Source organism: Diplodia seriata (genome assembly GCF_021436955.1).
Source record: "Diplodia seriata strain FDS-637 chromosome Unknown scaffold_1, whole genome shotgun sequence".
Taxonomy (NCBI): Eukaryota; Fungi; Ascomycota; class Dothideomycetes; order Botryosphaeriales; family Botryosphaeriaceae; genus Diplodia; species Diplodia seriata.
Genome location: NW_027117308.1, coordinates 742,191 through 767,760, shown reverse-complemented (window position 1 = coordinate 767,760; position 25,570 = coordinate 742,191). Strand labels below are relative to the sequence as shown.

General features: G+C 56.7%; 9 protein-coding genes across 9 annotated transcripts; 4 read left to right on the top strand and 5 right to left on the bottom strand.

Annotated features, from left to right (window-relative positions):
* Positions 1-1,106: 1,106 nt before the first annotated feature.
* Positions 1,107-3,231, bottom strand: SLS55_000236 (uncharacterized protein; the record flags this gene model as incomplete). The annotated part of the gene is made up of 2 exons (XM_066771750.1): positions 1,107-1,146; positions 1,202-3,231. The coding sequence occupies 2 exons, from the start codon at positions 3,229-3,231 to the stop codon at positions 1,107-1,109; spliced, it is 2,070 nt and encodes a 689-aa protein (XP_066637029.1).
* Positions 3,232-4,386: 1,155 nt separating this feature from the next.
* SLS55_000235 (uncharacterized protein) lies at positions 4,387-4,857 on the top strand (the record flags this gene model as incomplete). The annotated part of the gene is made up of 2 exons (XM_066771749.1): positions 4,387-4,654; positions 4,718-4,857. 2 exons carry the CDS (start codon positions 4,387-4,389, stop codon positions 4,855-4,857), a joined length of 408 nt encoding a protein of 135 aa, XP_066637028.1.
* A 3,018-nt stretch (positions 4,858-7,875) lies between these two features.
* SLS55_000234 (uncharacterized protein) lies at positions 7,876-8,692 on the top strand (the record flags this gene model as incomplete). Its single annotated transcript, XM_066771748.1, has 2 exons — positions 7,876-7,990; positions 8,064-8,692. The coding sequence occupies 2 exons, from the start codon at positions 7,876-7,878 to the stop codon at positions 8,690-8,692; spliced, it is 744 nt and encodes a 247-aa protein (XP_066637027.1).
* Positions 8,693-9,317: 625 nt separating this feature from the next.
* Positions 9,318-9,610, bottom strand: SLS55_000233 (uncharacterized protein; the record flags this gene model as incomplete). The annotated part of the gene is made up of 2 exons (XM_066771747.1): positions 9,318-9,461; positions 9,515-9,610. The coding sequence occupies 2 exons, from the start codon at positions 9,608-9,610 to the stop codon at positions 9,318-9,320; spliced, it is 240 nt and encodes a 79-aa protein (XP_066637026.1).
* Positions 9,611-9,928: 318 nt separating this feature from the next.
* Positions 9,929-10,599, top strand: TGL2_2 (lipase 2; the record flags this gene model as incomplete). The annotated part of the gene is made up of 5 exons (XM_066771746.1): positions 9,929-9,931; positions 9,990-10,028; positions 10,088-10,121; positions 10,261-10,361; positions 10,444-10,599. 5 exons carry the CDS (start codon positions 9,929-9,931, stop codon positions 10,597-10,599), a joined length of 333 nt encoding a protein of 110 aa, XP_066637025.1.
* A 524-nt stretch (positions 10,600-11,123) lies between these two features.
* Positions 11,124-12,396, top strand: TGL2_1 (lipase 2; the record flags this gene model as incomplete). Its single annotated transcript, XM_066771745.1, has 6 exons — positions 11,124-11,301; positions 11,357-11,364; positions 11,498-11,669; positions 11,869-11,886; positions 11,941-12,066; positions 12,116-12,396. 6 exons carry the CDS (start codon positions 11,124-11,126, stop codon positions 12,394-12,396), a joined length of 783 nt encoding a protein of 260 aa, XP_066637024.1.
* A 7,660-nt stretch (positions 12,397-20,056) lies between these two features.
* Positions 20,057-21,991, bottom strand: SLS55_000230 (uncharacterized protein; the record flags this gene model as incomplete). The annotated part of the gene is made up of 2 exons (XM_066771744.1): positions 20,057-20,943; positions 21,031-21,991. The coding sequence occupies 2 exons, from the start codon at positions 21,989-21,991 to the stop codon at positions 20,057-20,059; spliced, it is 1,848 nt and encodes a 615-aa protein (XP_066637023.1).
* A 1,157-nt stretch (positions 21,992-23,148) lies between these two features.
* On the bottom strand, positions 23,149-24,193 carry SLS55_000229 (uncharacterized protein; the record flags this gene model as incomplete). Its single annotated transcript, XM_066771743.1, has 2 exons — positions 23,149-23,841; positions 24,056-24,193. 2 exons carry the CDS (start codon positions 24,191-24,193, stop codon positions 23,149-23,151), a joined length of 831 nt encoding a protein of 276 aa, XP_066637022.1.
* A 585-nt stretch (positions 24,194-24,778) lies between these two features.
* SLS55_000228 (uncharacterized protein) lies at positions 24,779-25,414 on the bottom strand (the record flags this gene model as incomplete). The annotated part of the gene is made up of 1 exon (XM_066771742.1): positions 24,779-25,414. One exon carries the CDS (start codon positions 25,412-25,414, stop codon positions 24,779-24,781), a length of 636 nt encoding a protein of 211 aa, XP_066637021.1.
* Positions 25,415-25,570: the final 156 nt, after the last annotated feature.

Here is a 25,570-nt window from a genome sequence, read left to right as displayed (position 1 = left end):
GGTACACGTACTTTACTCTAGTCGAAGTCGGAAATCCATGGGAGCAAGTGCTTGAGGGTAAAGATTGTCTTGAGAACATTTTGTAGTACGGGCAGGCAAAATCCTTGGCCTCGGTGTCGGCAGATGTGGAACAATGGCGTTTGAAGCCTGCTTCGTGGGCGTCGCCATGCGGAACAGATACGGCCCTTTCGCGTCTCTTCCCATGGGCTGACGCGGAAATCTGCTCGCGTTGGTTCAAATCATAGGCGGGATTTTGGGCTTCTTTGGCATAGAGTGGGAATGGGTCCTCCTTTGCCTCGCTCTGGGTAAATCTCTGAAGAGCGTGAACAGTCGAAGCGCTACGATGCTGTGGCCCGGTGAAATAATCTGGTTGGCCAGGATTGTGCCTGCTGCTGGCCGAGCTGTGAGACTGAGACCTATTGTTAGCCAGTCGTTGACTTTCATCAGGCTGGAAGGCGTACCGCGGTAGCAGATGCTTGGAATACCTGAAGGTTACGTTGGGACAGCTGTTTGGCTCGCCGGCGCGTGCCGCCTCCTCCTTCCCCAATCGGATGTGGTGACCGCGAGTGGGGGCGGTCCATGGAGCGGGGGCTTGGTCATCCGGATTCAAGCCTTCAGCCTTAAGAACCCTGCTCCTCGATATTGATTCCTGTTGCGCGGGAAGTAAAACAATATCGGCGGCAAGTTGAACCTTGAGACAAGGAGTCTGGAGAGTGAAAGACCGAGAGAGTACAGAGGACGATTGGGGGAACGAGAGGGGTTGAAATACGTTGTGGCGGTGTGGGGCCCCATAGCACGCAGCCGCGAAGAACACTAATATGTAAGCCACAGCCACAGACAAGGGTGGCAACCTATCGCGACGACCTTACATAAGCAGCGGAGGCTGAGGTAATGTTTCAGTAGGTTGCACAAGAGCTTATGTTTTGCACTTTCGTCGAAGAAACATTGCACTTTTCCAAACGTGGAAAGTTGAGGCTTTGAATGTAGATATTGCACAATGAGGACGAGCTCCTAAAGTAAATGTCCTCATCATAGTGGATTCCAAAGTTCGACTACAGCCACTGCTGCTGTGAGTCAATACTAATAGAGGAACGTACGTTACCACTTTACGAAGAGGGAGTGAAAGCACTCTGCACCGAGCCATACCTGTATCTGGAGTTAGCGGCGAGACCACAAAAGCATGCAATAGCAGTCAGCATACCCTTGCGGACATTGACTTCCAAGCGCCACGCTGCCACTTCTCATGTAGCAAATCTTTGCCTCCGCACACGCATCGCTTGTACAGTTCGGGCTCATCACGCTACCCTTACCTTGATACGTGTTGAAGATGCTAACAAGCGTATGGTTCGCCTCCATCGCTTCCGTCACGCGATGCCAGAAAGTTGCGTTGAGAGGCGCCTCTGCGGGCCAGTCGGCAGCAGGGCCGTAAGCATTCCTCGTCGAGTACTCCAGGCCATACGTCGGCCCCGTGCTGCTCAAGTCCGGGAAGGCCGAAACGTTCGCGACGAAGGTCCAAGCATCAGTGATATCAAAGGTGCCGGTGTCAACTTCGTACAGCCGGAAGCCGGAGTTGAGGTTTGTGAGCGGCGTGACGGAAGGCCCAATCCAGCCGGAGGTGAGAGCGTGGTCGGCGTCACGCACGGTACCGTTGTTGGCGTAGTAGACCATGAATTGATCCTCGTGGGTGTGGCCGAAGAAGACGTTGGCGATAACGTGTGGACTGTAGCGGTCTACGATCTGGTAGAACAGGTCGGTTGGGTTCGGGAGAGGGTTGGTGCCGTCCCACCCGGAGAGGACGTGGCCTACGATCCACACCCGCTCGCCTGCATCCTCGGCAGCTTGAAGCTCGTCGATCATCCATTTGAACATACCAGAGTTGTCCGGGTCAGTCGTGTTGATCAGAGTCAAAAAGTTCGACTTGTACCAGAAATCTGTGTTGAAGGTGATGATGCGCAGGCCGTAGTGATTCTTGATACTGTAGGCGCCATAATGCAGACGCGCTTCAGCGGCTTCCTCGGGACCAATCCAGCCCTCGTGCTGCCACAAACCTGCGACATGGTCGTAGTTCCACGACTGCTGCTGACCGAGCGGGCCCGGAAGATTGTGAGGAGAATCAATGGCTTCCGGATTGCTGTCATGATTGCCCAACGCCGCGAAGACTGGGCCTGTTACATACTTCTTCAGCATCCCATAGACGCTTGTCTCGGTATATTCAGTATAGGCCCGAGACAATTGAGTTTGTGGGTCATGCGAAAGCAGATCTCCAGTGTATATAGTCCAAGCCAGAGGCTCGTCCTTACTCGTACCGGTGAGAGGAGCAACAGCTTGTAGAGCTGCGAGACCAAGGTCGTACGGTGTGTCGCATGTGTAAGCGCCAAAGAGAGGAGCAGGAAACGAGATTTGGCTGTAGCCGAGAGCTGAGTTCTCCACATCGGTTCGGCAACACATGCTCGTAGAGCAGTTCGCCTCGGATCCGGCAGAATAGCGCGGATCAAGATGAAAGTCTGACATGTGCAGCACCTTGACCCTCTTCCCGCTAGCCTTCGGTGCCGTGGCATTGGCCGGCTTCGGCTTCGGGAACAATGTGGTCGTGTCCAGTGGAGCAGTCTTCTGCCCGGGACAGAAAGTGCTACTTAACGAGTTGCAGATGTAGCGGCCATCGGATCCGCTCAAGTCGGCGAACCTCAAAACCTGGGTCCAGATGGAGCCAAAGGTGTCGGCCGCGAATTCTTCTTCGCATGCGCTGTCCGAATGGAGCTGGTATTCTTTGCAGAGGCCAACCATCGCATTAGGACATTTGGAAGGAGCGTAGAGTGCAGCCGGTTTCGCAGCTTCTAATGCGGTGATGCACTTCGTGCAGTTAGTCGCAGTTCCGTTACCATGGATGATGGTGGAGATGTTCGCGAGGATGGCACTGAAAAGGGCTTCAACTGCATCCGAAGTTAGATTTGCGACAGGGTCCGGATAGGATACAGGATCGATGACTCGGTCAGGGATTGTGTCCGGATTGGTGAGGTTGAGGGGGAAGGTGACGTTCAACACCGGGTCATAGAGTGCGGGCTGAGGTTCCTGCGTCGTCGACGGTGGCAGGTAGTAGGAGGAGAAGGCAGACGTAGGGAAGCCAGCTGATGCTATGTAGGATGAGACACCGGGGGTTGAAGCCTGCATAGCAGCAGAGCTTAGAGCGAAAAGAATCATAGGAATGAGGACCAGCGTGTTGTCGCGCGGCATGGCGGGGCTAGGCAGCGTTGAGGCGGCTCACAAAGCGCGCTCTGGATGGCTGGCCAAGGCATCCAGAGCTTGCGCACTCGCTTTTGTAGCATGCTGGGTGCAGCTTGCTTGGTACCGAGCTTGAACTTGATGAGGGGACGAAGATGCTGGGAATAGCGAATGTTGCAGTAGAGTGGTCGCACGTGTGCGCTTGTGTGGATGCGTCAAGCGAGATGGCGCGCCCCGCGCACCTGGCGAATCTGCCAGACGTCACTCATCAAGTAGCCCCCTGCTTCCTGTCCACGCCACTGTCAGCCACTCAGAGCTCTCTTAGCGGACACGATAAGCGGCAGGATTGCTGCATCAAAGCTTGGTAGCAATCTCTAACCAAGCTAATCACCTGTATATTGGATGCGGTTCATCAACGCAGCAGCGCCCTTCATTCACGCCTTCATATTTCTTCACAGGGGACGCAAAACTTAGTTGTTTCCACATGGCTAACTTAAATAGGCGCTTACTGCGGAGTAGTGCTGTATGCTGATAGTGCTCTTAGCTCGCAGTGAATACGGACACATGTCACGTGCTGTCATTGTTGTTCGGTGTCGATTGCAGCCACACTACTATTCATCCATAGATGTGTTCCTCCTAGCCACCGCAAACGGAGGTCCAGGCCCTCTATTTTTGTTCCTTGTCATCATCAAGGCCTAGAGCTTGGAAACGCCAAGGGCTCGCGCATCCGAAGCGCGAAAGGCCGACGACCCACTAGGCCTGAAAAGCAACCATCACCAATCGAGCAACCACTTCATTTACTCCCCAGCCATCCCACACAACTACTATGTCAGAGGTGTTGGCAAGCCTCACGCCCAGACTCGGCAACAAAATTTGGCGTCGCTCATTTCTTGGTCCAGTCTAGCGGCTTAACCGGCGAAGCGGGGACCCATGTGGAGCTTCCATGCCATATGTACTGTGGAAGCTCGCAAGAGCGAGATTCCGAGCAAAATAAGCAAAGACCCGGACTTAACAGTATACAAGTCTAAAGTCCGCCTGAGTACAAGCCGCAGCGGAGAGGAAGTCAATCCCAGAGCAAGATAAAACGAAAAAGCGACGTAGCACCACTGTCGGTTAATCCTATTCTCCCATTCCAGACAAACGGCCCAGTCTTCTCCATCTCATGATATGGCTTCAACAATCTTGCTCAAGGGCGGCACGCTCCTCATCCACGACGATGACGATCACGTCGTCCCAACCAAGGCCGATCTCCTCATCGCCGGCAACACCATCTCCTGCATAGCGCCAAACATTCCCGAGAAGGGCATCGGCGAGGTAATCGACTGCACCGACAAGATCGTCAGCCCTGGCTTCATCGACTGCCATCAGCACGTCTGGCAGACCCAGCTCAAAGGCCGCCACGCCGACCAGACGTTCCTCGAGTACATGCCATCAGGTCAGTCAAAAGCCAGCAGCCAACGCCCAGCACCACAAACTGACAGTGCCGGCGGGGGACAAGGCAACTTCCAAAGCTCCAACTACACCCTCTCCGACTTCTACTGGGGCCAGCTGGGCGGCTGCCTCGAGCTGCTCAACGCCGGCACCACCACCGTCCTCGACCACGCACACATGACGACCTCTCCGGAAGTTGGTAAGTAAAACACCACACACACAAACCAACCTACCTTCCCAGCAAAAACGCAGAGCTTACAACCCCCATCAGCCCCCACCGCCATCTCCGCCACCCTGACCTCTGGCATCCGCTCCATCTACGCCTTCACCCCGATCCCCCAAATCGCCAGCTGGGACCCCCACCTCACCTTCTCCGCCTCCCCGTCCGCCTCCCCGCTCGCGCCGTGGGTGCTCTCGACCTTCACCTCGCTGGCCGCGCGCTCGCCCTTCGGCCCCGGCGATGGCCGCGTGACGCTCGGGCTGGGCTTCGACGGGTGGTACCTGGGGGAGCGCGCGTGCCGGCCGCTGTTCGCGGCCGCGCGGCGGCACGGGGTCGGCGTGCTGACGGCGCATTTCACGCGGCGCAACGCTGCGGCCGGGAGCGACTACTCGCTGCCGGAGATCCTGGAGAAGTGGGGACTGCTGCCGCACGGAAACGACAACCATACCGCCTCAAGCGCAACCGCCGCGGAGGAGGAGGACGACGACAACATCGACATCGCCTTCCCCACCGTCCTCCTCTCCCACGCCACCGGCGCCACCGCCGCCGACATCCGCACCATGAAAGCGCACCCGGGCACCTCCTTCGCCAGCACGCCGTCGACGGAGCTGCAGATGGCGCTGGGGGCGCCCCTCGCCTTCTCCTGCCCCGCATCATCCCCAACCTCCTCCTCCTCAACCTCCACCTCCGACCCCTTCCCCATCGCCGCCGCCGGCAACGACTGCCACTCCGCCTCCTCCGGCGGCAGTCTCGTATCCGAGCTACGACTCGGTCTGCAGGCGGCACGGGGGTCGCGCAACGCACGCTTCCTCGACGCCGGCGTCGTGCCGCGGAAAGCGTGGCGCACGGTTGAGGACGCGTTCAACCTGGGGACGGTGAAGGGGGCGCGGGCGCTGGGGCTGGACGGCGTGACGGGGCGCTTGCGCGAGGGGTTGAGGGCGGACGTCGTGGTGTGGGAGGGGGCGTCGCCGGGGATGGTGTGTGCGGCGGCTGAGGACCCGGTCGCGGCGGTCGTGATGCATTCGAGTACGGCGGATGTGGTGGATGTGGTTGTGGATGGGGTGGTGAGGAAGAGGGGGGGAAGGCTGGTGGGGGGGATGGTGGTGGGGGAGGATGTGAGGGCGGTTGTGGGGGGTGCGGAGACGGTCGGGTGGGGGGACGTGGCGAGGGAGCTGGCGGAGAGCCGGAAGGCGTTGAAGAGGAAGTGCGAGGGGGTTGATTGGGAGAAGGCGAGGGAGGTGTTGATGGAGACTTGGCATGTCGATGCGTCGAAGGTGGTGGATGAGGTTTAGTGTGAGGCGTTTTTCCCTTGTGAAAATCTGGGACGGCCGTTCCTCCCGGTCGCACAGGGAGTGTGGGAGTCAGGCTGGGAGGTGATGACTGGTTGGTTCAGGCTGCAGTGTTGCTGTCTGATACGGCGGGTGCTAAGAATAGTAAGATCAGTCGCGACGCTCTAGTTCAGGGTCCGTGGATCCACGGTCCCGTTAGAAAACATGTTATCGTGCCGCGCGTTGCGTGATCCCAACCATGTGGTGCGCATCGCAAAGGGACCACGACAATCAAAGCGCGCATCGTTGATGCAGATAAGAAGAGATTTTCACCCCCTACGCTCATCGTCATCCACACATATCTCGCCAAATTGCGGTTCATTGCCACTTCCTAAATTGTTAGGTACCGCGGAGCGAGCCCATCTGGACTATAAGTTCGCGTCGCAGCAGACTCTGCCGTCGACAGCCAAACCCAAGCACAACCTCGAAGCCGCCTTCTTTCATCCTTTGCCTGCTCTCGCAAAATGGCCGCAGACAACAGCAGCCAGTCCACCGGCCTCTCCATCGACTCTCTACCAACCACTCCTGCGTCGCAAAGTGCGCCCAAGCGGCCTTCTCTTTCGCGAAACAGCAGCTCTTACAGCAAGAAGTATTTCGTCGAGACCCCTCGGGCCATGGCTTCAGGTAGGCATTTCATGTCATCGAGACTCGTATCTTTGGCTGGCACTAACAGACACTTCCAGGCATCTGGGATTTCTGCAAATACGGTCCCGACATCCCCGACTCCCACGAGCGGAAGCTTAGCATGGTGCCCGAAGACCCTGCAAAACGTCGCCTTCCCTGGAAGAGGTGGGAGGGATGGTGATTTATTGATTGATGCTGGTCATCTTCTTTCGCAATCGATTCGATGTTATGTATTGGGGGAAAATGGGAGTTTCTGGTCGATAGAGGAGTACACTGCTGGCGTTTGGGAGAAACTAGACCGCGACAGTAACAACCGTAATAATGAGCCGTTTCTGTGAGTTGGCGGATTTTTGTGGGTGCCGAGTGGCGTCATGTCAGTATTGCGCGGCAGCCCCCGTGAGATATCTGCAAAGAGCTCTTTCGTCTCCGTTGTGTTGGAATCGGCGTGCCTCAGGCAGGAATGCCAAAGTGACCGGACACACAGCTGACATTCGGTTTAGGCAACTGGCACTTCCGAGCAAGTCCCGGGCGATGCTCGAAGGGACGTCCAGTCTTCGAATCTCGTGAGAAAACGGTCAACGCCTGACGGGCTGAGGGGGATTTCAGGCTATCAGGCCCGCTGCAAGCCGCTGACTACTCGATCTGCAGCGGCATGGTTGGCTGCGAGATGAGGTATGAGAGCGGAAGGCGATGGAAAGGCGTCGCGGCTTCGCGAGGCTTCGGTGGTTGACGGGGGAAGCAAACGCGCGCGCATCCCACCGCCCGCCCGCCCGGCGAAATCGCGGATGGCGTGGCCCGTGCGAGCAATGACATATGATGGGCCGGATGATTGATGAGAGGCTCCATGCCCGTCGCACTGTCCAGACCCCTCCGTCACTTAAGCTCTCAAGCACGCATCGACCGCAAGTCTACAAGCTTCATCGTCGTCTTTTGAGCTGCTGCCTCTACTTGGCCGCGATTCAAGCCCCGACTACGCGTTCAATTGAGCAGACAAACAGCTATCCGAGCAGCGAGCTTCCGATCACCACGCTTCGAGCGTCCACCGCCACACCGATGGAGCGCACCCTCGAGGGCTCCTGCGCCTGCGGGCGCAACAACTACGTCGTCCAAGTTCCGCCCGCCTCCGACCAGCTCGCCTCCGTCCTCTTCGACAGCAGTCTCCGGACCCGTAAGCACTGCCACCCACGAAGCTCCCCACGCCCGAAGCTCCAAACACTGACCCAGTCGCCCTCCTGCAACAGGTCGCCACCAGGGCACTCCCTTCAGCGCCTTCCTCCGCGTGCCCTTAAGCTGGTACCGCTCATCCGCCGAACCGCTCTACCCGGACGAGCCGGTCTCCCTCATCCGCCGCACCTTCCACGAGCCGCAATCGACGACTTTGCCCACGCCGACCGGCCTCCGCCGCCAGTTCTGCGGCTTCTGCGGCACCCCGCTGACGTCCTGGCACGAGCGCACGCGCGAGGACGCCGACTTCATCTCACTGACGCTGGGCAGCCTGCGCGAGCAGGACGTGCGCGAGCTCGAGAATATGGGATTGTTCCATGACGATGATATGGGCGGGCTGGTCTCGGCGCCGGCGAGCAGGGCTGCGACGCCCCCGGGAGGCATTACGCAGACCCGGCAGCAGCAGCCGAGGCTGACGCGGGAGGTTTTTGGGCCGTTGCAGGTCACGCCGGGGCAGGGCGCGCCGTGGTTCGAGCGGTTGGTGGAGAACAGTCGGCTGGGGACGATAAATCGGACGCGGGGTGGCTATGCGGCGGACGACGGTTCCTATCGCGAGGAGTGGGAGGTGGTCGAGTTCGCCAACGATGAGGGCGAGCCGATGGATACGGAGACCGTCACTACCGGGAAGAGGAAGTTGTCGTCGTGAATGCTGTATCTGTTGCGTTGGAAATCAGTAGACGGTGGGATGGCATCTTTCCGGATTCTTGGGTCGCATTTCGCTGGAGCTACTGTGGGCGTTACGAGCTGGCTTTCGGACCCTCTACATCACACGCGGAACAGTCGTTGAAGTAGTCGATTTCTGGTCTTTCTTTCGTTTTTTCACCTGCAAACAGATCTTGTTGTAGGAATCGAGGAACGGTAGTCCCGTTTGGAATTGCTCTTTACAATCCTGTTCACAGGCTCAAATGCACCCTCTTTACTTTTCCAAGCTGTACGACCGCTTTCAGGTCATTCGAGTGGAGATGTGTTGTAGTAACGCAGCAAGCGCTACGCTCGGCATAGAGTGCAAAGCTGGTTTGAACCAATTTGCAGATGGCCACGTACAGTATCGGCATGTCGCAATGGGTATTGCGGTCCCCGGCTAATGTGGCAGCTGCATATCGAGTCCACGCTCCGTACAGGGCAAATGCGACAGAGCCGAGGGCGATTGCAAACCATTCGACCGGCGTAGGTTTGGAGCTGGAACTTGCGATGCTGCACAGGTCCTTTTCAGGTGGCGCAGCCCATTGTGCTTCCAAGCTGACCCTTCGCCACGCAGAGTCTCCGTCAGGCTATGATATATCTTTATTTCCGTCCGAGATCGTTTGGACTTTCCGGTATTCTTCCTCCAGTTTCCGTTGCATTTCGAAATCGAGCATACGTTCGCGCTTCAGCTTTTGCTGTTCGAGGTCGCGGAGGACGCCGGCATGCATTGCCTGGCATCGCATTAGCTGGCAACAATGGCGTGGCACATGTGCGTCGAGCGTACTGCTTTCTCGGCCTTTTGCTGGTAATGCACCATAATGACGATGCCGATGGCGCCGGCGGTGGTACCCAGGAGGGTGAGCTTGGAGGCGGTGGACATGATGGCGGAGGAGAAACGCACTACGCGCGCAGTGTCAGGGGATCTCTCCGCAGGAAGAAGAATAGCCGATCGAGAGCGAATGGGAAGCGAGAAGGTGTTGCAAGGGAAGAGACGGGCCGGGATATTTTGAGATTGGCGGGCGTCAGTCAGGCGCCGCACTCACCGCCTTAGAGGCTTGGCTCGAGCTCCACGCGGGCAGGCACGACCGACGAGGGCGGGCGCTGCAACTCCAGTCGCAGCTCCAAGCATCGGGCACCTTCGACCTTCTCGCGACCATCCAACCCACCTCGTCATCGATCCCTCCCACATCCCGGCACCATGGTGCGTCGACCATCGCTCCCCGCCCCGGCTTGCTCCCATGCTGACCTGCCTCTCGCAGTCCGCCCAGAACTCCGCGGGCATTCAGACGCTGCTCGACGTAAGCTAGCCCGAGATGCGGGTCCATGTCAACAACACCGAGCTCACAGCAGCGCACAGGCCGAGCGTGAGGCCCAGAAGATCGTCCAGAAAGGTCAGCCTCGAGGCACCCTCGCCAGACTCCAGCCAAGCTAACCTCTCCCCAGCCAGAGAATGTACCTCAGCTCCGATCCCCCACCGCCGCTCTCGGCGACTGCCGTCTCGGACGCACCTTATCTGACCGTATTCCACAGACCGCACCAAGCGCGTGAAGGACGCCCGCAGCGAGGCTCAGAAGGAGATCGACGAGTACAAGAGCAAGAAGGAAGAGGAGTTCAAGGCCTTTGAGACGGAGGTACGACCCAAGCGATGCCCGACATGACGGCCCACGCCGTGCGAGATTGGCCCACGCAACTGACGATAACTTTCCACTACAGCACTCCAGCGGCAACAAGAAGGCCGAGGAGGAGGCAGACAAGGCGACGGAGGTGAAGCTGCAGGAGATCAAGGAAATCGGCGGCAAGAGCGGCAGCTCCGTCGTCGACCAGCTGCTCGAGGCCGTCACCAACGTGAACGCAGAGCCCTCGGCGTAGAAGGATTGAAGACTCTCGGCATTTACTATGGTTACCCTCTGAAACGCATCATGTTGTCCTGTTCTGATCATGTATGAGCTGATGGCTCTTCCTCTCTACACAGTGCGAGGCCCTCGACGTGTCCGCACCTATCGCGTCGGTTGTGTTCATAGAGCCGGCCTGTATCATAGACGTTGCGAGCTGCTTTGGCACGGCGCAGCTGGCATGAAAAGGCAGTCTGTTTACTGTGTACCTGCAACGTGATGCATCGTCGTGAACGCAAACAAGCTAATAAAGGACATGGTGAGTTTCTATTATCGTTTCAATTCGTGAAAGCAAACCCATCCGCAACGATCGCCCGTGTGCTCATGCAGGAGCTACTCGGCAATCACTGACAAGGGACCTCGTGCAAGGGAGCTTGTGCATGGGGTTGCCGGCCGCGCTACGTCATCGCGAAGAACATCACCCGGAGCTTCTAGACGCAATCACTACTTTTCCTGACAACTGATTCACACGTCTCACACTATGCTACTTTCCCGCACACAATGACCTCCGCGCTGCTGATACGGCGCCAGACCATCGGTTTCCTGGCCAAGGACCTGCGCGCCTCTTATCGCACGATACACAGCTCGCCCGTCACTCGAGCATCGGACCCTCGTATCGACGACCTCGACTTGGGCCACGAGTACCGCGACGAGTTCGCCGCCTTGAGAGACAAATATGGTCTGTCCTGATATTCCCACACTGTACCGTGCGTTCAGCAACTAACACGGCATAGACAAACCGGTACGCAGCCCTCGACCAACCGTCATCTATCCTGCCACCCACCACCCGCACTGAGCCCCCAACCCAACCTGCCTCGCGCGAAAGAGCACCACGACAGACGCTGAATAAATGGCCGTGAAATCCAAACAAACAGAAACACCCAATCGTCCTCGCACACGGCCTCTTCGGCTTCGACGAGCTGCGCCTCGCCGGCCCGCACCTGCCCGGCCTGCAGTACTGGCGCGGCGTGCGCGACGCGCTCGAGGCGAACGGCATCGAGGTCATCACCACGGCTGTCCCGCCGTCCGGCAGCATCGAGGACAGGGGTGCGAGGCTGGCGGAGGTCATCGCGCAGCAGGCGAAGGGGAAAAGTGTGAATATTATTGCGTGAGTGAAACTGGAGATTGGATTTGGAGATGCTTGGTGTAGGTCCGGGGACTGTGTGCTGATGCGATGGGTGGTGGGGGGCAGGCATAGTATGGTATGGTTGGCTTGCCTGGTTGATGCACTGATGGACTTGGCAAGCTCATGAAGGATACAGGGGTAAGGGCTGTTGTCTTGGAGAGAGTGGTCTGATGGCTGACGGACTGCGCAGAGGACTGGATTCGCGGTACATGATCAGCCAGCTCAAGCCGCCGAACGTCGACGTCAAGTCCCTGACTACCATCGCGACGCCGCACCGTGGATCGGCCTTTGCGGATTGGATGATGGAACAGATTGGAGGTGCGCTTCCGACTTTCGATGGTCTGCGCAGGGCTAACGACGGTGCCAGCGGATAACCTGCCCAAGGCTTACAGCCTGCTGAAATTCCTCAAGGTCGAGACGGGCGCTTTCGCACAGCTGACCCGGAAGTACATGCAGGAGCAGTTCAACCCCAACACCCCGGACCGTGAGGGCGTGCAGTACTACTCGTATGGCGCCACGTTGGAGCCGGAACGCTGGTCGAGCTTCAAGCAGCTACATGGCTTGGTTGCAGAATTGGAGAAGGCGCCAAATGATGGGCTCGTCAGGTATCGCGCAACTCCATATTGGAAGTCGATCGATGGAAGCTGAAGCAATTCGCAGTGTCCCGAGCAGCAAATGGGGGACGTACAAAGGCACCATTTCAGGCGTCAGCCACCTGGACCTCATCAATTGGACTTCGCGGGTGAAGTGGATGCTTTACTCCTTGGTGGGGTACAAGCCAACGTGAGTCGTCTCGTGTTTGGAAAGTGAGCCGGGCTGATGCATTGCGCAGCTTCAACGCAATTGCGTTTTATCTGGATATTTGTGGTAAGATGATCACACGAGCTTCGCAGAACTTAACTCATCCGGTCGTAGATATGTTAGCGAAAGAGGGATTATAGATCTCAGCCGGTGTGAGCCGCGATGCCGATGTAGCATCTGGATATAAATGTGTCCGATACTGCGCACATAGTGGGTTCCAAAAGAATTGAGCCAACTGACGTTCCTCGGCACATTCTATGACCGGACATATCACCTTTAGTCTTCGATGCAGATTATATTTCCAGTTATGTTCCATCGCTTGATCTGTGAGACTGAACGCGCAGTTTTGTGCAGCGCGGCTGTGAACGGGCAACGTTCATTGGCTCACGTTCGAGTTGATGGTTCGTACGCAGCTGCGTACAATAGCGCCACTTGGGCGCAACTGCGTGCATGACGCCCCCTGTCAGGTGCATATGATTATCTAACGTTGTAAACTCATTGGTAGCCCCGCTAGCCACAGCGATAAAGCCGGTTTCGAGCCTTGTCGGCCGTTGAAGCTTTCGCATCAGGAACCGCCATCATCTTTTCGCACGCATGGTGGGCTGTCCAGTGTCCATCGCTACTTCCCCGAATCAATCTCAGACCCTGATCCTGCAATCCAGCTAGTGCTTGAGTCGTATTGACGATGTTAAGCACTCGCAGCATCGGCGGTCGTGATGGAGTTATCCGACTGGATGCCAGCCTCGTGTCTGGCAAAAATCAGCATTCCGGTAAAGCTATGAACCAGAAACCTTTTGAGGGCAAGCTGACACCTTAAGCAGGCTCCGCGAAGCGTTCTCACGGTATCCTCGGCGCATACGGAAAGCTTGACCATGAGGATGAGATGGATTCGGCCTACAGTTCATGCGGCTCTTTCAGTCGTGCCTCAACACCGAGTCTGACATTCGATTCATCAACACAATGCTCCCAGGAATCACCACATCACTCAAGTCAATCTTCAGCGGACGAGTGTGAGTCGCCTGCACACTGGGCCTCTGTCGATGGACATAAAATTTCTACTCTCTTGCTGGAAGATGGAGACGTCGATGGCACGGTTGAACACAAGCAGGTTCGCCTCACAATGGCGACGGCCAGCGGCGGACGACAGCTGGCATGTCCTTATTCGAGGAAGTATGATATGGCTGGCACTGTCAGTGTACTATGCTTCACGAAGGGTTTCACCGGCATTTCCAGTTTGAAGTAAGCACTATGCTACCCACCTCCGCGAAAATCACATCTGACAAACTTGACCAACAGGGAACACCTCTTGAGTGTCCATGCTCTACCGACTGTACATTGTCCTCGCTGCCTTGAGTCTACCGATGACGGAAGAGAGTTAACACAACATGAGAGCACACCTTGTCTCACCCGAGACCGGCCTCTCGAAGCAAGGTTCAGTTTGGATCAACAGGAAAGATTGGTGAACATCCCTGGGTCGAAGTTGTCACCAGAAGACAATTGGAGAGCCATATGGTGTATTCTCTTCCCGGACAATGAGGATATCCCCTTTCCATGTGAGTATATCTTGAAGAAAATCTGACCTTAGGTCCATAGCTAATGATTTGTATCTAGATTTTGATGACTGTGTTTACTGCACTGATCCGGAGTTGTCTCGGCTCAATCCTTCATGTGGAACAGTTATCCCGAGCACCCATCAAGCCTTCAACAACACTCTTGTGGAATGCACGTCTGGAGCTGCAGAGCGTCTCTTGGGAGCCAACATCCAGGATGCCGACCTGGAGAGTAACAGCCCTGTGGTGTACAATGCACAAGCAGAGATGAATTTGGGGGACACGAGCAAACGTGATCACAGCACAAGCCAATTGCAACAATGCCAGGCCAACTTGGGTTCTCTTCTTCCAGATCTGGAGTCACTAGAACTGAATGATCTTGTGGGGTCTCATTTGACTTCGAAAAATCAGGAAGTATTCGCCAGTGACATGACTTGTACCAGAAGAATATTGAACTTGGATGACGATTCGTCGCAAGGCGATGACAGTTATCCCGAGGAGGACGTATGCTCCAACATCCCTGAACGTTCGAGCAGCTGGACGTCTACCTCAACCTCCAGCAGCTCCACAATAAGTCATGCAGGTAAGGGCAACGCAAAACATGGAAGAAGTAGGACAGACGGTGCGTCTGGACACACCAAATCTACCAAAGCTCGGTATAGATCTACTCTTAATTCCCGAAAGCGTGCAATGCAACCGCTCGGTTCGGACGATGAAGCCAACGAAGACCACAACAAAATCCCGCGACGCGGAACTGTCCAAACTGGAGCCGGAATTGCCCGAAGGTTTGCTTGTCCATTCCGCAAGATGTTCCCAACGGTGACGCCAGTTACTACATCTTGCATCCATCCGGGATTTTGCGACACAGCAAGAATGAAGTAAGTCTATGTCGCTTAGCCTACAACTTCAGTGTTACGGAAATCCTCATGTCAGAAACCACATGTCTAACTTGAGCAGAGAACATCTTTACAGGAGTCACAGCCTTCCTGAGCATCACTGTGAACTCTGTTATGAGGCGTTGTCTGATCGACGGGCGCTATTCGAGCATTTGTTCCCGTCACAGGGCGACAGTCAATGCTCGGGCCCCCGGCCAAAACCTGACATGTTTCTCTCCACAGCACAGGAACGGCAACTCAGGCGGAGATCGGGAAGAGTTCCAGAAGATGAGAAATGGAAGAAGATCTTCTGCATGCTCTTTGGAAAGGACGGGGACATCCCTTCGCCATGTAGAACTCATTTATCTATTTCTTCGGTGCAACAGCTGACTGGGAATCAGATATTGACGAGTCAGACTCTGCCCCAATCAACCTTGACTACCCTCCTCAGGATAACGTGGCAGACGGGAGTCCGGCTTTCTCTGAGAGGAACCGCATGGTTCGTACGGGTATATCCAATCACATTGGCCAACACCTCGATCGACGGTTTCAAAACCAAGATGATATTGGAGCGGAGAGCATCATCAGCGAGTGGAGGGATTCGGTGGATCAGACACAGAGGCAGATGTTCTCTGGTGCTCCATCTGCAGTCCCGGAACTGCACACAGAGCAGGCGTTGGCTCATGCGTACGCCGACTCTCTCCAGAGAGTCTCTCCCTTACAGCCCGATCAGACATCTTTTTACCGTCCAGTGCCGGATTTCAATCCCGGAAACTTGCCCTCGCATCTGTTCCTGTCAGCAACTCTTTCATCTCGAAGACAAGCAGCGGATGGCACCGACAGCTTTGGCCCTACCTGGCCGCCGCTTGATGCCACTGGAAGATTGAATAACGACGGTGGTCCATACTGGGGTCAGCAGTACTGGGACCCGAGTGGTTTTGACGTCTTTAATCCTGTTGGAGGACTCGAGAACGATACCTCCGTCTTCCCGAGCCCACTCCAGGCCGGAAACGGGGTTCATTCGAACACGGAGTTAGACAACAAGTATGCACCAGACATACTTCAAGGGGGTAACCGCTCGATTTCCCACGAGGCGCCATCTTCAGGACTCAATCCCGGCAACAACCATGGGATGGCGGCTTATCCTCTACAAAATCCATCCAGTGCTGCGCATGATCTGGAATCCAATGACGAGAGTGTCCTTTCCATCATAGACACTGGTCTGCCGGGGTATGATACTTGGTCGTCCAATCAGCATGATACTGGGTGGGGAGGTACTCAGGCAACTACAATGGACGGCTATCGGATCCAAACCGAGAAGACCGACGCTCTGCAGGAGGCACCCAACTTACAGCTTCCAGATTCGGCAAATTCCCATCCTGTCGTCTCTGACGTGAACCGATCTTCCAAAGAGAAACATGATTTACAGCACGACCCATCGAGCCTTGCACGGAAAGACACATACAGTTGTCCGGTCATTGCATGCGATCGCAAAGGGTCCAGGGTTTTTCATAGTGAAGACAAACTCCAAGATCACCTCAAATATGCACATTCACGCGACGATAAATGTGCATGCCCGGCCCCCAGCTGTTCCATGCAGCCACATCCTCTTGATCTAATGCTTGTTCATGTATCGAGTCATGAATCCGACCAGTCATCACCCTCCCTTATGGCGTTGCAACACCACCGGCCCTCACGATGTCCTCTGCAACAACACAGTTTCTGTACAGGTGTTTGTTCAGCTCGGCTTCCGAATCATTTGTTGTCACATACAGAAGAAGATCGTTTCGAAGCTCAGCTGAAGCTTTCCGAGGCAGGCTACAGCCATCTGACGGGGAACCCCATCTGCCCAATTTGCCATTTGGAATCCTCTTCGGATTTGTTTGCAAGACATATTCATGATCAGCATCTTGTGGAGCCAGGAAGCTTCGAAGCCGAGCATGTTGCCATTGCCTTCGGTATGGTCCGAAAATTTTTGGAGCGCGGAAATCGATCATGCTCAGGGTCCGAGATGCAAGCCCTTTGGACTCTATCTCCGAGTCTGCGGATTTCTCTACCCCATGAAGGCGATTCGTCCACTATGCAGCAGCTCGAAGACCATCTTTGTCCAGTTTGCGGCACTTGCATGTTCAGGTGGTCTGAAGGAAAGCTCCTATACAACCAACACCATTTAAGAATCCAGAGCTCGGATGTCTCAGCTGTGTTCGAACACCGCCGCCAAATCTTGCGGCTTTATCCCAAATTTGCCAACCACAAAATCTTTGACGACCTCCGAAAACCAAAGAGCCCCGTGCATATGCCCTTGGATTCGGCTTCGACCTGTCAAAGTCTACCCGGAGGGGACCAAGGCTGGCGTTCTGCCCTTGGAGAGTCCATTGTCTGCGAGGAGGGAAACGACTGGAACCAAGTTTGCACATATCCTGCAGCCATCACGCCTGATTCCTCAGCCACGGGCAGTGGTTGGGAAGTTGACAGCACCACCACCACTGGAGATATCACAGAAGTGATCGGCCGCAGCACACCTGACGAAAGGGTTTCTGCAAAAGACGACAAATCTCTGACTGTGGTTCATGAATTATTAGACTCCAGGGAAGAAAGCTTCATGGCCCTTCTGACTTCCAAACTAAGAGAACGGCTGGGATACGACGATGACTCCACTTGCTCAGAGGATTGTAGTGATGATTTCATATCAACAGACGAATCTTCCGCGGCCAGCTCCGAGTGTCAGGACGGAGGTGAGACCAATGACCGAGCAAACGACACCGTACTTACGGGTTCAACGCTCTTTCACTCCTCTCAAAAAGGGAAGAAGAGGGCAATTTCCGGGTTTGGGGCTGGGGACGAAAATGACGACGAACCTCATGAACGTGACTCGAAACGAACACGTACGACTTCCTCGCCTGGCACGCCCAAGAGTCCCCCGAAGCGATTTGCCTGTCAATACTGGAAGAAAGTTCCTCGCATCACAGGGCTGCCTCCATCCTGTTCACATGGATTCAAAGGCGCAGGTAAAGTAAAGTACGTTCATCTTTGCAAGCGATTACCGTGTCCTGTGCTAACGAAACTCTCACAAAAGGGAACACCTTCTCAGAAGACACGCTCTCAAGGAGATACACTGTCCACGTTGCTTTAAGGAGTTTACAACTCCGGAATGCTTTGAAGTACATCTCAGGTCGGATGCTTCTGGTGAAAGTGGCTGCCCCGGGTCTCGGCCACGACCCGAAGGCAAGTTCGGGTCGGAGCAAAGAGAAAGAATCAACCGAAGACAGCAGAGAAATCTTCCAGAAACCGAGAAGTGGAAGGTGATGTGGCAGATCATATTTCCCGACCCTGTCTCTCAACAAAACATCCCATGCCCATGTAAGCTTGCCAGCAGCTGTTTACCCGATTATATAGATACTAAGCCCTCTTCACAGATACCGACGAAGACCACGATGACACTGCCGCTCGCTACGATCACATCATCCAAAACCGGCTGCCTCAAATCCTCCACGATCGGTTCAGAGAGCAGTTGGACATGGAACGAAGCGTTTTAGAAGAAAGGGCGGCAAGCATCATAGACAGGATGCTTCCAGAGCTCGTGCGCTCCATACGGGAAGAGCACATAAACCTCGGGGTTGAGCCTCGGCTTTTCCAGCGCAGCGACATTGAGCCCACAGCCTCTAGAGCTCCTGCTGCAGAGTCAAGTCAGGCGGTGCCTCTAGTACGCATGGCTGAAGCAACCGAGGACGTTTCGATACCTTCGAGCCAGCGCGTCGACGGAAAGGCAAACGCTTTGTCGAGCGATGTTGATCGCGCCGCCGCAAAGCACTTTGCCGTACCGCGGGGCTGTGTCGGCTTGCCCAGTGATTCCGGGTACCAGTCCGCTTCCTTCGCCACACAGCTTTCGTTTACGCGGGGTTTAGATGAGCGGACAGAGGGCTCGCCTCGACTCCAGCAAGATGAAAGGTCTTGTTCCAGTGTGAAGCCTTCAGGGACGGGTCAAGATGCCTCCGCCACGATCGATGCGTCTCATGATACATGCTCGGGTGCGAATCAAGCACCGGAACCAAGCTCGTTCGATACTTTCGAAGCGACTCATCCAGAGTTTTCACAGCAGGCACAAGCTGGAAACGGAGATTCTCTGCTTCCGTTTCTTGGCCCGCCGGGAGACGCAACAACGGCTTTCAGTGAACAGTGCCTGGGTCCGGAATTCCCCTTCTTCGATTTCGGTCATGATTTTGTAATGTCCGATGTTGCCTTTCAAGGTGGGCAAGGGTCGTGTCTTCTTGATGATGCAGCTGCCTTTAACTTCGATGACTCTGAAGGCTTCCATTCGGGTATGCAAGACTTCCCGGATGTGGATGCCGACCGGGGTTGCCACTTCCTGCCTCAACTACCGCTTCAAGATGCTAAGAGCTCTACCGTGGCGCAACAGGGATCAAGCCGTCTAGACCTTGCTGGGTTGGATATTCCAAGTCCAGACTGAATTTTCATCATAACAATATTTTCGTTGCTTCCTTTCTCTATGCCAAGGCTGCATTATCTGTCCGCATCAAATCATTTTTCTGGATCAAAAGCCCTTTACCTGGTCAATTAAGTCTGTTGTTTCAATATGTTCTGATGGCGAATGGGTAGACTCTCCTCCGTTCTCTCTCACCACCCAAAAAATTCTCTTCCCTTACGCAAAGACAAACATCGCCACAAGTCGCAATGGCTTAAGCGATGCTTGACCTTGAAACAAAATAGTGTGGCATTTTCCCGGTTCCCACCGGCAGGTGTCCCTGTTCTACTCTTGAGTTGGACTACATTCATCTACTTTGACCTGCCCTGACCGAGGCGCAGGGTAGAGGATCATGTGAAGTAATGTTCTCATTAGCATGTGCTGAATTGGATGATCATCAATGGCTCCGGGTCACGCATCTCGAATGAAGGTGAAAGTAAGAAGCAGCCGATTTTCAGATAACAAACGATTAAAACTAAGCAGAACTGAAACGAACAAATAAACCAATCAATCAGCAACACGGCCGTTACCTACAATATCTGTGAACCAGGTCCATCACTGTCACTGCCCGCACGTATCTACGTGCCACACCCATTACCCTACAAGTCACTCTCTGACTCCGACAACATCTCCCCCTCCTCGTCATCGTCAATAGGCTCTTCCTCACTCTCAAGCTCGTCGCCCGGAATACTGAACGAGAACCAATCTCTGACGTCGGCCAACGCCTTCTTGGGATCCTTCTGACCCTGGGCCCAAATCATCATCCACTCCTCCCACCTGGGCTTGTCCTCATCCACATCCGCATCCGCCTTCGCCTTCGCCTTGCCCTTGCCCTTCTTCCCCTTCTTCCCCTTCGCCTGCTCCTCCTCCACCTCCTCCTCAACCCCCTTAGGCCTTGCCTCCCACGTCCTCTGCTCGCCCCACCTCAAACTAACCCACTGCCTACTCAACTCACAAACCCTCAACCCCCTCTCCTTATCCCCCCTCCCCCACCCGCCCTTCTTAAACGCCTTCCACCCGGGAAAAATCGTCATCCGCACAAGCGCGAGCTGATACTGCGCCTTTTGCATGCGCTCCCTCCCCTCCTCCGTGCCATCCCATCCCTCGGCGCCCCCGCGGGTCGGGTTCGTCCTAACCATCTCGCCGCGGTTGAACGCGCGCATCTCTTCCTCGTTCCAGTAGTCGTCTTTACCCGCGGATACCGCGAAGTAGACCGTGTGCGGGTCGAGGCCCGTGTGCAGCGACAGCACGCCCGCGCGCACCACGATGCGGTACAGCTCGCGCACGCGGACGAGCTGCGTCAGCCCGCGGACGGCCTTGGGCGTGGTGGCTGCGCCGAGCGTGCGGAGAGGCTCGAGGATGCTGTGGAGCTGCCACGTGAGTAGTTTGGCGGCGGGGATGAAGTTGGGAGGGAGCCCGAAGGGCGCGTCGGCGTCGCGGATGATGGCCTGGATGGCGGCGCTGCGGAGCGCGGCGCGCGAGAAGCCTGCGATCATATACGTCAGTCTCTCTCTCTCTCTCTCCCCGTGCTTTCGTTCTGGGTGCGTGGGACTCGAGCTCGCGGCTCACTTACCATCCTCAGGGAAATCCCTACACTTCAAATCGATCCCTTCATGCAGCTCCCTCAACTGGCCCTCCGTCGCGCCGAAGCACGCGCTCGCAAACACATGCTCCTCGAGCACCTTGCCCACGACCGCGCACACCAGCGCCTGGCGCTGCAGCGGGTCGCGGAAAATCTCCAGCCAACCCTTCACGCCTTTCGGGCCGCCGTCCGCAACACAACCAACCAGCAGCGCCGCATGCCTATCCATGCCCTGCTGCAGCCCCTCAAGCAGCTCGGCGTCATCGCTCCGCGGGCCCTCGAAAGCGAAGTGCTTCTGCGCAAACGCGCGGATAAGCCCGGGGGCCTTGGGCGGGACCTCTTCGTCGCCGTCGTCGCCGACGGACTGCTGGCCGATGAGCTCGCGCAGCTTGTCCTGCACGTATGCGTACGTGTGCTGGACGTATGCCGGCCGCGCGTGCGGGAAGTCGCGCTCTTCGTCTGTGTCCGAGACGAGCTGCTCTTCCGGCGCGCTCGGCGGTTGGGCTTGCTTTTGCGTCTCCTTCTTCTCCTTCTGCTGCCGCTTCGCGGCGGGCTCTCCATCTTCTTCGTGCGCTCTCTTCTTGGAGCGCTTGGAGGCCCCTCCCGCCAGCGGCGGCAGCGTGTCTGGCGGCGGCAGGTCGGCCGGCGGCTGCAGCTTGGTCGTCGTCTTCTTCTTCTTCTCCTTCTTCTGCTTGGGCGCCGGCGGCGGTGGCGCTGCTGCGGCCTTCGTCGGGACTGCGGTGGCGCCGCTGCGACGGAGTCGACCGGCCATGGCTTTCTGCTCGCGCTCGCTGTTGTTGTGTGACGACCGGCTCGGTTGCGATCGCTCTGCCGATGCTGATGCTGATGCTTCTTCCTTCTTGTACTTTGACAAGGGAGATTCGGGGGCCGACGCCTTTTTATCACCGCGGCGGGGGCCGGCAGGCGGTGGGTTTCGTTTCTTGGGCGGCATTTGGTGGGGCGGGTGGTGTTGTTGTTGTTGGTTTGCTTGCTTGCTTGCTTTTCCTCTTTTTTCTTCTTCTACCTACCAGGTGGGATGGATAGTGGTGAAGGAGAGGCGACGGGGAGAGAGCAAACTGTAGCGGGAAAAGAAAAACGGGAGTAGGAACAAGAGGGCTTCATAAAGAATGGAGAGGATTGCGATTGACCGCCGTTGAAGCAAAGAGAAGTGCTATGTTCATTTCCGTGTTCGGTGGTCGTTGGCTGTTGTATCGAGGCCGCTTTGTTCGGGATCCCGCATGCAGCAACAACTTCATTGTGGACAAAAGATCGAGAAAGGCTGGACGAACGAACCCATCGACTTGATGAAAGCGCAAACATTGTCCCGAGCGCCTTTCGCGAGCAGCAAGGCTCGCTCGATTGAAGGGATGAGGTCTGGCGATTGCAGAATTCTCTGGGAGTGATAGCAGTGAGCGAATCTCTCACACCGACGTTCACGAAATATCCGGCGGCGCTGTGCCAAGCGCGCAAAGAATGCTGTCACTCAGTGCCCCATCCTTCTCTCTAACAACATTTCATGTTATTGTCTACGAAAAGAACAAAGGTCCTGACCTATTTTTTTCCGTATAGGACACTTAGATCCACTGCCCGATATGTCTGCGGCTTGGGCGAGTGGTTCTCTGCAATTCTCCTGAATGCATCGGGTTACACGCATAACTGATGTGCATGAATCTGGTGGCCGGGATCGCACGGTCGTGGGGACGGAACGTTTCCTCCGTAATGTTGCTGATGCCAGAACAAAGGCTCGGCCTGAGGCCAATCGTACAAGCCGCCCAGCAGTCCGTACATAAGGAACTAACCGAGCGGAAGGCTTTGAAGTGGTAATGACTGTCATGCGCAAACTGGCCCAAACCACGCAGACCGTTTCGGTAAGGATGAACTCACGTTATGCGGACATGGTAGAGGCGTTGCGTACTATTGCAAGGGTGGTTGGATTTGGGTATGCACCAGGGAAGCGCTGAACCCGTTCCGGAGAGCGTGGGGGACCTTACACGTGGTGTTGCCGTTTGCGGCAGCACACGGAACCTACCAGTTCAACACGTTGGGCTCCCTGGCGGACATAGCAGCAACGTTACCACCGCCCAGTTATTCTTAGTTCGTGACTGCTGGTCACCGGGCTTCGGTAGGCGCAGGTCCGCTCGACGAGCCTAATTCCTGCGCACGTTGCTGCTGTCCCTGCTCCCAGATCTCCCTGAGCGTAGGCCTCCTCGAGGCCTCCTCACGCAGTCGCTGAACGATCCGCATCGGCTGCTCTGGCTTCCTTGTACATAAGTCGGCGATATTCGGCGGCACGCCTCTCGTAGTAAGGTCTATATACGAAGCAGCCCGTTTCTGCGGATTGTAAGGACCGTACCAGAAGGAGCGCTCGATATAGTCGCGGTGGTTCATCTCCGACATGTCTGCTACGACGTGGAACACGCGTGGAGGACGCGGTTCGGGGACGTGCTTGGGCGCGGAAGTCGGGCCTGGCTGCTGGTGCTTCTTGCCGGCATGATCAAGCTCGGGTTGGTCGATTAATTCGGCGTCCGGGCTTGCGGAGCTGGCCTCGGATGGGGCGACGTCCGAAACATCGCTCGAGGCTGTGTCCTGCGCCGGCGCCGACTGGGCGGTCTGTAGGAACTGCGAAAAGGAATCGATCGTCTGATAGAGCAGCGTGCTCGGACGGACCATCTCCTCAGCGCCGGGCTTGCCGCGGCCCTCCTTGATGCTGAACTCGGCGTCTCCCATGACGTCTGCCATCTCGGGGTCTAGATCCGGGCCTAGCGTCGACGCCGTTGCATCCTCCCGGGCCGACTGAGAAGTCTGATCGTGAGGCTCGCCAGCGTGGTGGTCGCTGCCAACATCAGGTTCGAGCGTGAAACGCAGCGGCGACGCTTTGAGCAGGCTGGCAGCGGAGGTGGCGTCTCGGTAAACAGCAAGACAGGTATTCGGGGCGGGTTGGAGATAGTGAAACTGCGCGCGCGGGCTCCATGTGAGCGTCTGCACTCGCTCCGCATTGCTGATCTGATCGTCTTACCCGAAGGCTCTTGAACATGGTCACTTCGCCGAACTGCTGGAGGACGCTGAGGAGCTCGCGACTCTCGCCGAGGCTGGTCGGGCGCGGGTAGACCTTGAGGTGGACGGCTTTGGCCGCGGCGGGCCGGAAGGAGGCCATGGGGGGACGCAATTGAGCGCGCGACGGAGCCGGGCGAGAGGTTGTTGGAGGTGCAGCGTGACATCTGCAGAGTGACGCGACGCAGGACAACGCCTTCGCTAATCACGCCTGCATGCAGACGGGGCGCCGATCTGCCGGCGCCAATCACGTGCACGAGCAGCGGGCCTTCGATCCGAACACGCCTCCCGTCCGACGCAGTCATGGCTTGCACTAGGTAAAACTCTGATAATTACTGTCTGTACGTGGGCGTACGTCAACTAACTACATGTCTTGGGGAAGAATAATGGCAGCGGTGGTCTAAAATGCGAAATGACCGCCCCTGTGAAGAAGAGAGCCTCGAGCCCGGGCTCGGCCGTATGAAACCCCATCGCGTGGTACCCCCTGGTCCAAGCTGGTGGTAGTACCCAAAGAACGCCTGTGTCCGCCGTGCGCGTGCGGACATCATATTACAATGCTGTATCCCTATAATGCGTCGCGCAATGTTTCCAGCGCATGGGGTATCAAATAAGAATGCTTCGTGTCCCCTCAACCGTAACGCCTGAAATCAGTCACCCGCGAGATGACGACGATCCGGTGATCCTGGAATCACCGGTGGCTCAGCACCTTGCGGGGGTGACGCCTGCGGAAGCGAATGTTTTTGGATACGGCCGCCGTGCTGAGCACCTCGCCCGACCGCCTGTACCGCAGGCTCTGCGACATGGCCGGCGAGCTGTTGCTGCGCGGGAGGTCGTACGGCTCGTCGTCGGCGTCGTCGCCCGAGTCCGACGAGACTACCGAGTCGTTGCGGGGCGCCAGCTTGCACTGGTCCCCTGATTCGATCATCTTCTTGACCAGTGACGAGATGTCGCGCATGTGCGCCGCGTCGCACTGGAGCTGCGTGTGCGCCTGTCTGCGCGAGCGGATGGCCGTGGGATCCGGGAGCGCGTCGTCCGGGAAGTATGACGAGCTGGGTGACGAGGCCGAGGTTGACGTCCAGTCATCGTGCTCGGTCCACGGCGCTGGGAGCTCAAAGGGCGATGCGGGCTGGTACAGGTCGGTGCCGATGTTCTGGGCGCCGAAGCGTCGCGAGAGCTCGGCCACCGACATGGCGGACTCGGGGAAGCTCTGCTCCGACACGGGTGACGACGTGGGCGAGAGGGCGACGTCCGGGTAGGCGTAGTCGTCGTGGTCGAGTGATGAGGGGTGCCGCGACGCGGCGGCGAAGCTGAAGCTTTCGAACATTTCGAGTGGACGGCGAGTGTCTCTAGGGCGGGTGTCGAGGAGCGCGTGGGGGTGCAAGGGCGGGCTTCATGGGCGGGCCGTTGAGTGAAGCAGTTGTACTTGTAGGGCAGCGAGGCTGGCGCTGGGGAATGCTGGTAGCGTGTGCTCTGGTCTCGA